This window comes from Oncorhynchus keta, chromosome 23, assembly GCF_023373465.1.
Source record: "Oncorhynchus keta strain PuntledgeMale-10-30-2019 chromosome 23, Oket_V2, whole genome shotgun sequence".
NCBI classification, from domain to species: Eukaryota; Metazoa; Chordata; class Actinopteri; order Salmoniformes; family Salmonidae; genus Oncorhynchus; species Oncorhynchus keta.
This window is the reverse complement of record NC_068443.1, coordinates 7,184,321-7,201,241: the sequence shown is the minus strand read 5'-3', so window position 1 is coordinate 7,201,241 and position 16,921 is coordinate 7,184,321. Positions and strand designations below refer to the sequence as shown.

The 16,921-nt window shown below is 41.2% G+C and overlaps 1 protein-coding gene across 1 annotated transcript; it reads left to right on the top strand.

Moving 5' to 3' along the window:
* Positions 1–785: 785 nt before the first annotated feature.
* LOC118371503 (retinal homeobox protein Rx1-like) lies at positions 786–16,295 on the top strand. Its single transcript, XM_035756972.2, has 4 exons — positions 786–919; positions 2,118–2,552; positions 7,791–8,047; positions 9,554–16,295. The coding sequence occupies exons 2-4, from the start codon at positions 2,279–2,281 to the stop codon at positions 10,046–10,048; spliced, it is 1,026 nt and encodes a 341-aa protein (XP_035612865.2). The 5' UTR covers positions 786–919; positions 2,118–2,278; the 3' UTR covers positions 10,049–16,295.
* The last annotated feature ends 626 nt before the right edge of the window (positions 16,296–16,921 follow it).

The following is a 16,921-nucleotide window of genomic DNA, read 5'->3' as shown; positions in this document are numbered from 1 at the left end:
TTTGGTGCCATGAATTTAAGATAATTATGTTCATTACTGATGTTAACTTAACACTGACTTGTGTCGTGGTAAGTGAGCTATTAACTCTAGGTAACACAATATTCCATACATTGTTTTAAGCTTTTAAAGCTTAACATTTTACATCAATGGGGTATCTATTTTTAAGTTGAAACGGCTAACCTTAGACTTAATTTATTCCAGGTTCCATTAAAAAGTTCATATTTATATCGTGTTTACATGACACGGGCCGTACTCAAGAGTATAATCATTTTCAAGGAAATATACAATTATAAATGCACATGTATACATAGTCATTGTTCATTACACAGCTTTCTTTTCATAATCCACAAGCGCTAAAGCAAGGGTTTATTAGAATACATTTCCTTCATGTCTTTCCTGTGCAGGCCAAAGCATACTACATCGCTGTATATCTCTGTATATTCTCTCATATATTGTGTGTAATGAAGGGATTACAAGAACCATTATCTTTTAAACAATAGATTTTCTGAAAGAAAGTTTTGTCAAAGCCTTCATTAGCCGAGGCCTCCCTCTGTGGTCTGAATACAGGCCACATTTTACAGCAATTACTTGACCAGAAAACAACTGCCAATCATTCTTAAAGGGGAAGGATTCCAATTAATAAACCTCTTAAATACTCTGGTTTCCCTCAGTATCTAGTGAACAGTCAAACAGACAGTGGCTATAGCCAGAGGGGAGGAACTCCATTGAGTGTTCCTACTTAGTAGTTATCGTTGAAGACTTTGAAGGACTTTATCCGGGGAAGTTGGGAGGAGCAGGTGCACAGCTAACGGAACTCCCATCCGCTGTCATTTGCAACTTGTCGGACAGAGGAGCCACAACTCTACGGCTCAGCATTGAAAGAGGATGTGTGTAGTATAACTAAGCTACCTGTATAGAGGTAAGTACATTTATAAATGTCACTAGTGATTATTGCTGTTTATTTTGAGTTGATAGTACTATTACTACTTAGTTACAACTACTTGTTGTTAAAGATACCATTATTGTTAAGATATTTCTTAATTTTATTTCATTGCCTCATGTTTTTCCAATTTCATAAGGAGTACTTTATCTGAATCCATATATTGTGGAGTGGCAGGTAGCCTCGTAGTTAGAGCGTTGGGCCAGTAACTGAAAGGTTCGCTAGATTGAATCCCCGTGCTGACAAGGTACAAATCTGTCGTTCTGCCCCTGAACAAAGGCAGTTAACCCACTGTTCCTAGGCCGTCATTGTAAATAAGAATTTGTTCTTAACTGACTTGCCTAGTTAAATAAAAAATTGCTTGTCCTACAATCTTTAAAAACGATCAAATACATTTTTAGGGTGGAATTAATTATCATATTTATTCATAGACCCAAATATCAAATAAAATGTATGATGTAATCTTGTCATTTTATATCCGTTTTGCTGATAAATGTAGTTAGCCCGAGTGGCACAGAGGTCTAAGGCTGCATCTCAGTGCTAGAGGCATTGCCACAGACCCTGGATCGATTCCGGGCAATATCACAACCGACCGTGTTCAGGAGTCCCATAAGGCGGCGCACAATTGGCCCAGCAACGTCCAGGTTAGGGGAGGGTTTGGCTGGGGTAGGCCATCATTGTAAAATAAGAATTTGTTCTTAACAGACTTGCCTTGTTAAAAATAAGTTTATTTAAAAAAAACCTGTTCATCATTTCAGATCTTATTTTTTTAACTAACCAGAAAATGTGTATTGTTTTTAAACATATTTAGTGAAAGAAATTACATATATTTTAATATATGCTTTTTCATTTAAAAAAACCCAACAATTCTTTACTGATGCATGAGTCAGATTTTGACCCTTAAGTAAAACTATTCTGCTGAAAAATAACTTTTGCATGAACACAATACAGAAAAACAGTTCAGGTTTGGTTTGTTTCAGTCATGCATGTATCATAAAGAATAAGGAATTTCAGATGTGAATTAAGCATATCAACGACAAATATATCCACAGTTTTCCAATTAAATCATTGCATTTGCACAAGTGGCATATATGCACATTCACAACCAAACTGACAGTTCAGCAAGTAGTGTGTTGATGATACCAACATGTCTAACTCTCCAAACTCTGTTTTGCAGACTGACAGGAAATCCAAGGACATGATCTGCTCTGGCTTTCTCTCTCTTGATATAATCCCTATGTGACAAATGACAACCTGTAGTGCTGTCTGTCACGTGTCCAACTATATCTGAGGGTGGCCCCTCAGCAGTAGGAAGAGGTCCTCTGGATACATTTGTCGATGGATACCTTGGGAATGGTGGGCGACGGCTGCCTGTCACCAGACAACTACCATGACATGCTGAAGGGAGGGGGGTCTAGCGGAGGAGGCCGGGTCCACAGCATCGATGTGATCTTGGGCTTCAGTAAGGACCAGGACCCTCTGCTGCTTCCTGTGGGGGACGTGGGGGCCCATAATGTGGCCACTGAAGGCCTGGAGGACCACCAGGGGAAGCAGGTCAAGTCAGACCCTTACGCCAGCCTGGGGGACAGCACACAGCACTCTGACTTCCACGGTCAGTATACTGGTTTTAATTGAATGATTGCATTTATTACATAATTGAATTCACATATTCAGAGACTTATGTCAATTTTCGTTGATGTGATATTGATGTGATAATGATGTGATATTGACGTGATATTGACGTGACATTGATGTGATAATGGTGTGATATTGATGTGATAATGATGTGATATTGATGTGATAATGGTGTGATACTGATGTGATAATGATGTGATAATGATGTGATATTGACATGAAAATGATGTGATATTTATGTGATAATGATGTGATATTGATGTGATAATGATGTGATAATGATGTGATAATGGTGTGATATTGATGTGATATTGACGTGATATTGACGTGATAATGATGTGATATTGACGTGATAATGATGTGATAATGGTGTGATATTGATATTATATAGATGTGATAATGATGTGATAATGATGTGATAATGATGTGATATTTATGTGATAATGATGTGATATTGATGTGATAATGATGTGATAATGATGTGATAATGGTGTGATATTGATGTGATATTGACGTGATATTGACGTGATAATGATGTGATATTGACGTGATAATGATGTGATAATGGTGTGATATTGATATGATATAGATGTGATAATGATGTGATATTGATGCGATAATGATGTGATATAGATGTGATAATGATGTGATATTGATGTGATAATGATGTGATAGTGATGTGATAATGATGTGATATTGATGTGATATTGATGTGATATTGATGTGATAGTGATGTGATAATGGTGTGATATTGATATGATATAGATGTGATATTGACGTGATAATGATGTGATATTGACGTGATAATGATGTGATAATGGTGTGATATTGATATGATATAGATGTGATATTGATGCGATAATGATGTGATATTGACGTGAAAATGATGTGATATTGATGTGACATCTGACGTGTCACGAGAGACAAACTATAACAGCAGAAGGACAATGGCATGGGGGGGTTAATGGGGAATATATGTTGGTCACAGATTGGACAACAATAGTTGGACCAGTAAAGATGTTCCCTTTTCTCCAGTCGAAGGAATAGTCATAATGTTTGCTTAGATAACCTCATCCAGGAGGAAAGGCAAAGTCCAGGGACAGTTGAAAGCACACTGTGGTAACCTCATCCAGGAGGAAAGGCAGGGACAGTTGAAAGCACACTGTGGTAACCTCATCCAGGAGGAAAGGCAGGGACAGTTGAAAGCACACTGTGGTAACCTCATCCAGGAGGAAAGGCAGGGACAGTTGAAAGCACACTGTGGTAACCTCATCCAGGATGAAAGTTCAGGGACAGTTGAAAGCACACTGTGGTAACCTCATCCAGGAGGAAAGGCAGGGACAGTTGAAAGCACACTGTGGTAACCTCATCCAGGATGAAAGTCCAGGGACAGTTGAAAGCACACTGTGGTAACCTCATCCAGGATGAAAGACAGGGACAGTTGAAAGCACACTGTGGTAACCTCATCCAGGATGAAAGACAGGGACAGTTGAAAGCACACTGTGGTAACCTCATCCAGGAGGAAAGGCAGGGACAGTTGAAAGCACACTGTGGTAACCTCATCCAGGAGGAAAGGCAAAGTCCAGGGACAGTTGAAAGCACACTGTGGTAACCTCATCCAGGAGGAAAGGCAGGGACAGTTGAAAGCACACTGTGGTAACCTCATCCAGGAGGAAAGGCAGGGACAGTTGAAAGCACACTGTGGTAACCTCATCCAGGAGGAAAGGCAGGGACAGTTGAAAGCACACTGTGGTAACCTCATCCAGGATGAAAGTCCAGGGACAGTTGAAAGCACACTGTGGTAACCTCATCCAGGATGAAAGACAGGGACAGTTGAAAGCACACTGTGGTAACCTCATCCAGGATGAAAGACAGGGACAGTTGAAAGCACACTGTGGTAACCTCATCCAGGAGGAAAGGCAGGGACAGTTGAAAGCACACTGTGGTAACCTCATCCAGGAGGAAAGGCAAAGTCCAGGGACAGTTGAAAGCACACTGTGGTAACCTCATCCAGGAGGAAAGGCAGGGACAGTTGAAAGCACACTGTGGTAACCTCATCCAGGATGAAAGGCAGGGACAGTTGAAAGCACACTTTGCTCAGGTTCTTATTTTTGGCAAAGATTCAGAGGCTAGAACACTACAGTACAACTACAATGCTGGACTTTACATTTCTAGCTACTTTTATACTTGTTGTACTGATTATTTCTCCCAGAACAATACTGGCATGACATAACAATTATCTATCACATTAACATTACAGCATAGTGAATTAAGGAGACCACTTTTGCTGCCTTCCTCGCATGCTTGTTACCAAGCCAATGATCTGATGATAATCTCAATTGAGCCTCAATTGATTTGGATTCATGAATTAACAAACTCTGATGGGATCTACCATCCCTCAAACACGTGAAGTGGGGTTTCAACCTCACCCTGTTTTCTGACAAAATTAGATCTGGTACTTGGGTGAGTGGAGAAGCCAAGTAAAGTCTCTGTGTAGATTAGAACTGGCCAGCCTAGGGCACACGTGGACACTCAGGTTTAACAGGTGGCATCTGTCCTCATGGGATTACTGGGCCTGAGGAATGCAGTGAAGACAATATGACATCACCCACTGAGAGAGAAGAGGCCTGCAGCTTGCATTGCCTTTAGGCTCTGTTGCAATATACAGTTGAAGTCGAAAGTTTACATACACTTAGGTTGGAGTCATTAAAACTCGTTTTTCAACCCCTCCACACATCTATTGTAAACAAACTATAGTTATGGCAAGTCGGTTAGGACATCTACTTTGTGCATGACACAAGTATTTTTCCAACAATTGTTTACAGACAAATGATTTCACTTACAATTCACTGTATCACAATTCCAGTGGGTCGGAAGTACACATACACCAAGTTGACTGTGCCTTTAACATCTTGGAACTCTAGGGGGCAGTATTTTCATTTTTGGGGAAAAAAACATTCCCATTTTAAACGGGATATTTTGTCAGGAAAAGATGCTAGAATATGTATATAATTGACGGCTTTCGATAGAAAACACTCTAACGTTTCCAAAACTGTAAAGATATTGTCTGTGAGTATAACAGAACTGATGTTGCAAGCGAAAGCCTGAGAAAAATCCAATCCGGAAGTGCCCCAGGTTTTGAAAGCGCTGCGTTCCAATGACTCCCTATTTGGCTGTGAATGTACCATCAACGAGCTTACACTTTCTACGTATTCCCCAAGGTGTCTACAGCATTGTGACGTAGTTGTACGCATTTCTGTTGAAGAATAGCCGTATGCGGGAACATTGCGTAAGTGGTCAGAGTACAGAGGAAGCCATTACTCCAATCGGTACTAGAGAAAAAGGAATTGTCCCGACGGATATATTATTGAATAGATATTAGAAAAACACCTTGAGGATGGATTCTAAACAACGTTTGCCATGTTTCTGTCGATATTATGGAGCTAGTTTGGAATATTTTTCAGCGTTGTGGTGACCACAATTTCCGGGCGATTTCTCAGCCAAACGTGAAGAATAAACGGAGCTGTTTCGCCTACAAAAATAATCTTTCGGGAAAAAAATGAACTCTGGCTATCTACCTGGGAGTCTCGTGAGTGAAAACATCCGAAGTTCATCAAAGGTAAACGATTTAATTTGATTGCTTTTCTGATTTCCGTGACAAGGTTGCCTGCTGCTAGCAAGGCATAATGCTATGCTAGGCTATGATAAACTTACACAAATGCTTGTCTAGCATCGGCTGTAAAGCATATTTTGAAAATCTGAGATGACAGGGTGATTAACAAAAGGCTAAGCTGTGTCTCAGTATATTTCATTTGTGATTTTCATGAATAGGAATATTTTCTAGGAATATTTATGTCCGCTGCGTTATGCTAATTAGTTTGAGGCAATGATTACGCTCCCGCATGCGGGTTTGGGAAAACAGCTTGGAAAATTCCAGAAAATGATGTCATGGCTTTAGAAGCTTCTGATAGGCTATTTGACATCATTTGAGTCAATTGGAGGTGTACCTGTGGATGTATTTCAAGACCTACCTTCAAACACAGCGCCTCTTTGCTTCACATCATGGCAAAATCAAAAGAAATCAGCCAAGACCTCATAAAAAAATTGTAGACCACCACAAGTCTGGTTCATCCTTGGGAACAATTTCCAAAATCCTGAAGGTACCACATTCATCTGTACAAACAATAGTACGCAAGTATAAACACCATAGGACCATGCAGCTGTCGCACCGCTCAGGAAGGAGACGCGTTCTGTTTCCTAAAGATGAACGTACTTTGGTGAGAAAAGTGCAAATCAATCCCAGAACAACAGCGAAGGGCCTTATGAAGATGCTGGATCTATATCCACAGTAAAACGAGTCCTTAATCAACATAACCTAAAATGCCGCTCAGCAGGGAAGAAGCCACTGCTCCAAAACTGCCATAAAAAAGCCAGACTACGGTTTGCAACTGCACATGGGGGCAAAGATTGTACATTTTGGAGAAATGTCCTCTGGTCTGATGAAACAAAAATAGAACTGTTTGGCCATAATGACCATCGTTATGTTTGGAGTAAAAAGGGGGAGGCTTGCAAGCCGAAGAACACCATCCTAACCGTGAAACGTGTGTGAGCAAGGAGGCCTACAAACCTGACTCAGTTATACCAGCTCTGTCAGGAGGGATGGGCCATAATTCACCCAACTTATTGTGGGAAGCTTGTGGAAGGCTACCCAAAATGTTTGACCCAAGTTAAACAATTTAAAGGCAATGCTACCAAATACTATTTGAGTGTATGTAAACTTCTGACCCACTGGGAATGTGATGAAAGAAATAAAATATTAAATAAATCATTCTCTCTACTATTATTCTGACATTTCACATTCTTAAAATAAAGTGGTGGTCCTAACTTTTACTAGGATTAAATGCCAGGAATTGTGAAAAACTGAGTTAAAATGTATTTGGCTAAGGTGTATGTAAACTTCCGACTTCAACTGTATATCTTAAGTAGCATGCTAGTGCTGAAATACACAGTATATTCAATACCTTACACCATTTACACTAAATGGAAACAAAATAGCATATAGTCCACCTTTCTAACCATGTTAGAGAGAGGCCGTTCTTTAAACACGGAATGTTAGCCATGTGGAAGACCACGTTTGGTACAGTAAGTAGAACTGGCACTGCCGGATTAACAGAAAGGCTCATGACAAACATGCTTTTCTACTGTTTATCTGCAGAGTCAGGCCTTTTCTCCAGTGATAAGTGTGATGGGGACCTGGGGGACCTCCAGAAGGGGTTGGACAGCGACAGGGGGAAGTCACCTGAGCCACCAGAGGAAGACCACCCCAGGAAGAAGCACCGGCGTAACCGCACCACCTTCACCACCTACCAACTACATGAGCTGGAGCGGGCCTTTGAGAAGTCCCACTACCCTGACGTCTACAGCAGAGAAGAGCTGGCCATGAAGGTTAACCTCCCAGAGGTTCGCGTACAGGTATGGCACATCCGGCTAACTACTACTACCAGTACCAATTAACTACTACTACCAGTACCAATTAAATACTAAATGAATAATTGTTTATTGTCAGCAAGTTGGATAGGTCGCAGTCAAACTTAGATACATAATGTACCAGTCTGAAATGAGCTCTAATGGGGCAGTCCCGTTAGTTCTCTTGTATACTGCAGACAAGTCATATTTGAATGATTTAGCTTATTCATCATTAATTCATCATTAACATCTGCTTCATTCATTTGACCGACCAATACTGGGTCATGCATGTGACAGACCAATAACTCACCAGGCTTCTTCTTTCTAAGCTGAGACCTAGAAACTGAGATATCTTTCGTTCTCAAAACAAGGGTCTGGGCGTACTGCCAAATTGCAGATACTGATATTGAGGGTTTGTTCAATCACGCATGAACACAGAAATTGGTTATTAGAAAAGCACAAACAGAACACAGAAATTTATCAAATAGAAAAGCACCTACATCAATTTTTCCATCACAGTTGTCACATAAATGTCACGCCCTGGCCTTAGTATTTTGTGTTTTCTTTATTATTGTGGTTAGGCCAGGGTGTGACATGGGTGATTATGTGTTTGTCTTGTCTAGAGGTTTTGTAGATTGATGGGGTTGTGTTCAGTGTAGTATTCTAGGTAAGTCTATGGTTGCCTAGAGTGGTTCTCAATCAGAGGCAGGTGTTTATCGTTGTCTCTGATTGGGAACCATATTTAGGCAGCCATATTCTTTGGGTATTTCGTGGGTGATTGTTTCCTGTCTCTGTGTTTTGCACCAGTTAGGACTGTTTTGGTTTTTCCACATTTTGTATATGTATATTGGTCATGTTCTTATTAAAGATGTTCAACCATAACCACGCTGCATTTTGGTCCTTCTCTCCTTCCCAGGAAGAAAACCGTAACAATAAAAACCTGATGGATATTTCAGTTTAATGACTGTGATAGGAGAAAATTGAGGATGGATCAACAACATTGTAGTTACTCCACAATACGAACCTAAACAACGGTGAAAGGAGTTGGGGTATACTAGTAATCGTTAAGATCTAGGGAGTTCTTTTCAGGATAAAAAATAACTGAAATGGAGCTAAGCACAGGCAAAATCCTAAAGAAAAACCTGGTTCAGTCTGCTTTCCACCAGACACTGGGATATGAATTCACCTTTCGGCAGGACAGTGACCTACAATCTACACTGGAGTTGCTAACCATGAAGTCAATGAATGCTTCTGAGTGGCCGAGTTACAGTTTTGACTTAAATCTATTTATTTTGTATTTTCTCCCTAATTTCGTGGTATCCAATTGGTAGTTACAGTCTTGTCACACAACAAAATGTGGAATAAGTTAAGATGTATGAATACTTTCTGAAGGCCCTGTATAGTTGTATGGTTTGTTAAACGTTGTTTGGCATGCCTTTTCAAGTTAAAGCATAATTATGTTACCCTGGAGACTACCGTAGACTAATATTACTATATCTTGTCCGTGTCCAGGTATGGTTCCAGAACCGTCGGGCTAAGTGGAGACGTCAGGAAAAGATGGACTCCAGCTCCTTGAAGCTCCACGACTCCCCCATGCTGTCCTTCAACCGGCCGCCCATGCCCTCCAACATGGGGCCCATGTCCAACCCATTACCCCTGGATCCCTGGCTGGCCTCGCCCATGTCCAGTGCCACCCCCATGCATACTATCCCTGGCTACAGGGCCCCAGGGCAGGGCCCTCACCTTCAGCCTGCCTACCCCAGCCACTCCCACAGCTTCCTCAACAGCCCCCCAGTACATGGTGTGGTGCACCAGGGGATGGTGCAAGGAATGCAAGGGAGGCAAAGCATGCAGTCAATGGCTCTGCCTCCCTACCAGTGTCACCCTAGCTTCAATGATAACTACCCTATGCATGAGGAAGTGGAACGTAGCTCCAGCATCACAGCGCTGAGGATGAAGGCTAAGGAGCACCTTCATTCCTTGGATAAAACCTGGCAGCACATGTGATCCATTGTAGAGGAGATGGTCTGAATGAAGGCTGTCAACACGTGATTGTAATCACAAAAACAACGATGTTCTGTATAAAGATGGTCTCTATTTTCCTGGATATCAATTGAATAGGGGGGGGGGGGCACACATCCAGATGGAGAGAATATGTGGCACCTTGTCAACTTGTTGAGTGACTTGTGAAAACAGAACTGATAAATCAATTTATCATCAAGCTTTGATGATCGATTTATACTCCGGATTCAATTGAACTCGCACTGTGGTGGTCTTGCGATGGCGGCTGGATTGTTGACCAATATGTCCCCCTATCAGTGGAAAGGGACAGGAGAGACATCTAATACTGCGGAATTCCATATTAGGGCCAGGAGTTTTCCTGACCATGTGAGCTGACTACAATGAGAAATTCTCCTGGCCTAGATGAGGCAATATTATGACCTGACCAGAGAAATCTCCTGGCCTAGATGAGGCCGTATGACCTGACCAGGGAAAACTCCTGGCCTAGATGAGGCAGTATGAGCTGAGACAGTGACTCCTAAAATGTTCTCAGAAGAATCAGTCCTGGCAGATCGAGGTTGAGTTGAGAAAATCCTCTATCTTGGGTAATCTGTCACGCCTGCTAATTTGGTCGGACAACCGTACCACTTAACACCTAATTAACAGTTTTTAAAGCGATTCACCTCGGGTTAACAATTGATGGACAGCTGCCCTCAGAGTCTCCCTGAAACCCCTTCAATCCTATTCAAGGCCTGATAGTCAGTCACATCCTTTCCTCCTTTCCTTTCCTAATTTCCTTTCCTCACCTTTCCTCCTCTATTCCTCTCCCACTGTTTTACAGAGATGCTGCTAGATTGTTAGTTTCTGTTCATACACACACCACACTAGGATTTATACATTAGAGTGCCTGACAGACTACTACATGTGTGGTGGTGTACAGCGTTGGGGTTAACCTCTCTGGCAGCAGTGGGACGGTAGCGTCCCACCTCGACAACAGCCAGTGAAATTGCAGCGCGCCAAATTCAAAACAACAGAAATCCCATAATTAAAATTCCTCAGACATACAAGTATTTTCTACCATTTTAAAGATGAACTTGTTCAAAAAGGCTTTACGACGAAAGCACACCAAACGATTATGTTAGATCAGCACATAGTCACAGAAAAACACAGCCATTTTTCCAGCCAAAGAGAGGAGTCACAAAAAGCAGAAATAGAGAGACAATTAATCACTAACCTTTGATGATCTTCATCAGATGACACTCATAGGACTTCATGTTACATGTATGTTTTATTCAATAAAGTTCATATTTATATCCAAAAATCTCAGTTTACATTGGCGCAGTGTGTTCAGTAGTTCCAAAACATCTGGTGATTTTGCAGAGAGCCACATCAATTTACAGAAATACTCATAATAAACATTGCTAAAAGATACAAGTGTTATGCATGGAATTTTAGATCCACTTCTACTTAATGCAACCGCTGTGTCAGATTTAAAAGAAACTTTACGGAAAAAGCACACCATGCAATAATCAGTGCTCAGACACAAAAACAAGCCATACAGATATCCGCCATGTTGTGGAGTCAGCAGAAGTCAGAAATAGCATTATAAATATTCACTTACCTTTGATGATCTTCATCAGAATGCACTCCCAGGAATTCCAGTTCCACAATAAATGTTTGTTTTGTTCGATAAAGTCCATAATTTATGTCCAAAAACCTCCTTTTTGTTCGCGCATTTAGCCCAGTAATCCAAATTCACGAGGCGCGATCACTAGGTCCAGGCAAAGTCAAAAAGTTATGTTACAGTCCGTAGAAACATGTCAAAGGATGTATAGAATCAATATTTAGGATGTTTTTAACATAAATCTTCAATAATGTTCCAACCGGAGAATTCCTTTGTCTTCACAAATGCAATGGAACGCAGGTCGCTCTCACGTGTGCTCGCGTGATCAGCTCATGCCACTCTGGCAGACCCCTGACTCAATCAGCTCTCATTCCCCCTCCTTCACAGTAGAAGCCTCAAACGAGGTTCTAAAGACTGTTGACATCTAGTGGAAGCCTTATAAAGTGCAATATGACCCCATAGACACTGTATATTCGATAGGCAATGAGTTGAAAAACTACAAACCTCAGATTTCCCACTTCCTGGTTGAATTTTTTCTCAGGTTTTTGCCTGCCATATGAGTTCTGTTATACTCACAGACATCATTCAAACAGTTTTAGAAACTTCAGAGTGTTTCTATCCAAATCTACTAATTATATGCATATTCTAGCTTTTATATCTGAGTAGCAGGCAGTTTACTCTGGGCACCTTTTTATCCAAGCTACTCATTACTGCCCCCCAGTCCCAAAGAAGTTAATTCCATTTCAATTCAGTCAAATCCTAATTTCCCAAAATTCCAAAGCATTCAGGAAAATTTGAAATTAAATTTGAGGTTACTTCCTAAATTCTCAAAATGCAACCCAACCCTGTGCACTACCACACATGTGATAGTCTGTCATAAATCCTTCTAACACATCCTATTAGTTCGTGCTGCTTCTTGATGCTGCTTCTTGATGTTATTGTTGACAACAGGGGAGGCAGGCAGTCTCTTCATCTTAGTGCTGTTCTGTTTTTACATGGCTTAAAGCGGTCAGCAGTACAATAACTAAGCGTTTTCCCCGCCCCTGTTTCAGAGGAATGGGGCTGGAGTAATGTAACCACTCTCAAGTTCATAGACAGAGCTATGGATGCAAGTTTTCACCATGTTTTGAGGTTATATAGTATTTGTTTACATTGACTTTGTTTACAAACGTTGGAGTAAAACAGTCTTATATTTTGGGTTCTGACGAGGTACGGCAGTTGAACTAAGCTCATTAGGCATAAGAGATATATTTTTTGAAGAATCAATGGGTACATATCATTAATGTATAAGTCCAAAAATTGATATAGCAACTGCTGATTGCCCCTTTAAGTGGCAGCAGTTACTGTAGGGCACAGGAAGTACAAGAGGGTGTTCTTTCTATGCATTATGGTTATTCGGAAATGAGGGGTCACATACTGAGTGCGTGTGTGCGTGTGTGCGTGTGCGTGTGCGTGTGTGTGTGTGTGTGTGTGTGTGTGTGTGTGTGTGTGTGTGTGTGTGTGTGTGTGTGTGTGTGTGTGTGTGTGTGTGTGTGTGTGTGTGTGTGTGTGTGTGTGTGTGTGTGTGTGTGTGTGTGTGTGTGTGTGTTTGCGTGTGTGTAGCCCCAGAATGAGAGCTGCCTGCCTGTCTGATGTAACACTTCAGTGGGTTGACTGATTCATTGTTCAGGACTATTGATTCTCCTCTTGGTCTGAAGCTCCTGGAACCAAACGGTTAGAGAGGTTTTGAGGCTGGACTAACTAATGGTCATTAAATCCACCAGAACAGGGTTGGGGTCAATTCAAATAATAATAAAAACACTTTTAAAAGTTTTGATACACATACACACAGCTTCTACTTTTCAGTCTATTGAGAAGTCACTGAAAATATATGCCCTTTGTTCAGTTTACTTCTTGTTTGACTGCCTTCAACCCTGCACCTGAAATCCTGAGGAAAGCACCTTGCTGTTGAAACAGTGGTTAACTAGTATGAAATGTTTTACATTTTAGCCATAGAGTGTAGTTACCTTATTTTTCTCGTAAAACCCACCAAACCCTGGGCCCTCTTGTGGAGTTACATCTGGAAATATATAAAAAATACGGAGATCAACATTATGATTTTATATTTTTAAATAAAACATTAATGGGATACTTCCTACACACAGAAGTGCATTTTGTATTTTTGTGGGATATAATAGTTAGTAAAAGCCAAAGATTTTTTAATTTTTAATTTTTTACTGGAACCCCCAACCCCTAAATCTAAGTATTTGTAAAACATTGTCTAATATACACTGCGTGTACAAATCATTAAGAACACCTTCCTAATATTGAGATGCACCCCCACCTACATGGTGTTGAGTGTTTCACAGGATACTGACCCACGTTGACTCCAATGCTTCCCACAGTTGCCTCAAGTTGGCTGGATGTCCTTTGGGTGGTGGACTATTCTTGATACAGACGGTAAACTTTTGAGCGTGAAAAACCCAACAGCATTGCAGTTCTTGACACAAACCGGTGCGCCTGGCACCTACAACCATAACCCATTCATAGGCACTTACAGTTGAAGTCGGAAATTTAAATACACCTTAGCCAAATACATTTAAAGTCCGTTTTTCACAATTTCTGACATTTAATCCGAGTAAAAATGCCCTATCTTAGGTTAGTTAGGATCACCACTTTATTTTAAGAATGTGAAATGTCAGAATAATAATAGAGAGAATGATTTATTTCAGATTTGATTTCTTTCATCACATTCCCAGTGGGTCAGAAGTTTACATACACTCAAATAGTATTTGGTAGCATTGCCTTTAAATTGTTTAACTTGGGTCAAACATTTTGGGTAGCCTTCCACAAGCTTCCCACAATAAGTTGGGTGAATTATGGCCCATACCTCCTGACAGAGCTGGTGTAACTGAGTCAGGTTTGTAGGCTTCCTTGCTCGCACACGCTTTTTCAGTTCTGCCCACACATTTTCTATAGGATTGAGGTCAGGGCTTTGTGATGGCCACTCCAATACAACTTTGTTGTCCTTAAGCCATTTTGCCACAACTTTGGAAGTATGCTTGGGGTCATTGTCCATTTGGAAGACCCATTTGCGACCAAGCTTTAACTTCCTGACTGATGTCTTGAGATGTTGCTTCAATATATCCACATCCTCCACCTTCCTCATGATGCCATCTAATGTGTGAAGTGCACCAGTCCCTCCTGCAGCAAAGCACCCCCACAACATGATGCTGCCACCCCCATGCTTCACGGTTGGGATGGTGCTCTTCGGCTTGCAAGCCTCCCCCTTTTTCCTCCAAACATAACGATGGTCATTACGGCCAAACAGTTCTATTTTTGTTTCATCAGACCAGAGGACATTTCTCCAAAAAGTATGATCTTTGCCCCCATGTGCAGTTGCCAATTGTAGTCTGGCTTTTTTATGGCGGTTTTGGAGCAGTGGCTGCTTCCTTGCTGAGGATGCCTTTCAGGTTATGTCAATATAGGATTCGTTTTACTGTGGATATAGATACTTTTGTACCTGTTTCCTCCAGCATCTTCACAAGGTCCTTTGCCGTTGTTCTAGGTTTGATTTGCAGTTTTCGCACCAAAGTATGTTTATCTCTAGGAGACAGAACGCATCTCCTTCTTGAGCTGTATGCGGTCCCATGGTGTTTATACATGCATACTATTGTTTGTACAGATGAATGTGGTACCTTCAGGCATTTGGAAATTGCTCCTAAGGATGAGCCAGACTTGTGGAGATCTACATTTTTTTTTGGAGGTCTTGGCTGATTTCTTTTGATTTTCCCATGATGTGAAGCAAAGAGGCACTGTTTGAAGGTAGGCATTGAAATACATCCACAGGTACACCTCCAATTGACTCAAATGATGTCAATTCACAAATCAGAAGCTTCGTGTATGTAAACTTCTGACCCACTGGAATTGTGATTAAGTTAAATAATTTGTCTGTAAACAATTGTTGGAAAAAGGACTTGTGTCATGCACAAAGTAGATGTCCTAACCGACTTGCCAAAACTATAGTTCGTAAACAAGCAATTTGTGAAGTGGTTGAAAAACGAGTTTTAATGACCCCAACCTAAGTGTATGTGAACTTCTGACTTCAACTGTAAATGTTTTGTCTTGCCCATTCATCCTTTGAAAGGCACACATACACAATCCATCTCTCAAGGCTTAAAAATCTTTAACCTGTCTCCTCCCCTTCATCTACACTGATTAAAGTGGTTTAAAAAGGTGATAAGGGAGCATAGCTTTCACCTGGGTTCACCTGGTCAGTCTATGTCATGGAAAGAGCAGGTGTTCTTAATGTTTTGTAAACTCTGTGTACTGTTCAACTTGATTCTCTGTTCAGTCATTTGTAATTTCTGTGCTGTACCTTGCATTCATTTATTTACATTTGGACATTATTTGTGTTGTATTTAGATTCAATGTTCTTTGATTGTAATAAAAACACACTAGAAACAGTGTTCCAGAAGTTCCTCCCAGCAACTTGTATATTTTCCTTTAAAATGTACAACTCTCTAGACTACTCTGAACATGACTTGATGCTGGTAATGAGTGTGTCTGCTGGACAATGGCACCATGTCAGCCTTGGCAGGAAGGGACTGGTTGGGGATTAGGGCTGAGAGGGAGCAGTGAGCTTTTGTGTCTCTGCAGCCTGGTGCATGGAGACCTGCCAGCCTGTTAGGCAGATGAAGCTCCACTCCATCAGGCCTCCCCAGGGGTGTCAGGAGGCATGGGGGGGAGGGGTGGGGGGGGCTATACCATGTGTGGGTCACTGTAGCGGGTGTGTGTGTGTGTGTGTGTGTGTGTGTGTGTGTGTGTGTGTGTGTGTGTGTGTGTGTGTGTCCATAGTTCAGGACAGATGGAAGGTCCTTTCTAGGTCAGTAACTTGTCAAAGTAGAGTTATGGGTGATGAGTTATTTATTGATTTTATTATATCAAACTGAGATCCAACTATGCCTTAACCACCTGTTCGAATGGAGTGTAATACATTCCTTTCACCACAGGGTTTGGTACTTGCCCAACATTAAAGGGATAACTCCGCCAGTCTTCATATTTAGATATTTGTTTTTCTCACCTTGAAAGCAATCCATGGACAAGGTATTGAATGCAATCCATACTTTGTGATTTATTTAAACTAGCCACCGCCATCCCAATTCCCCATGTAGCCCCTAAGTCACAATGTGGAGAGATACCAGAACAGAACACCTGTAACTACAATACCACTCATTAATTAACCAGCCACATTAATGATGTTGTGTTGTGCTTGG

Excerpts from the sequence above, each read along its gene's own strand:
- LOC118371503 (XM_035756972.2), top strand. The coding sequence starts at position 2,279 with ATGGATACCTTGGGAATGGTGGGCGACGGCTGCCTGTCACCAGACAAC. Across the intron at positions 2,553-7,790 it reads ACAGCACTCTGACTTCCACG|AGTCAGGCCTTTTCTCCAGT; the intron begins GTCAGTATACTG and ends GTTTATCTGCAG. Across the intron at positions 8,048-9,553 it reads TCCCAGAGGTTCGCGTACAG|GTATGGTTCCAGAACCGTCG; the intron begins GTATGGCACATC and ends GTCCGTGTCCAG.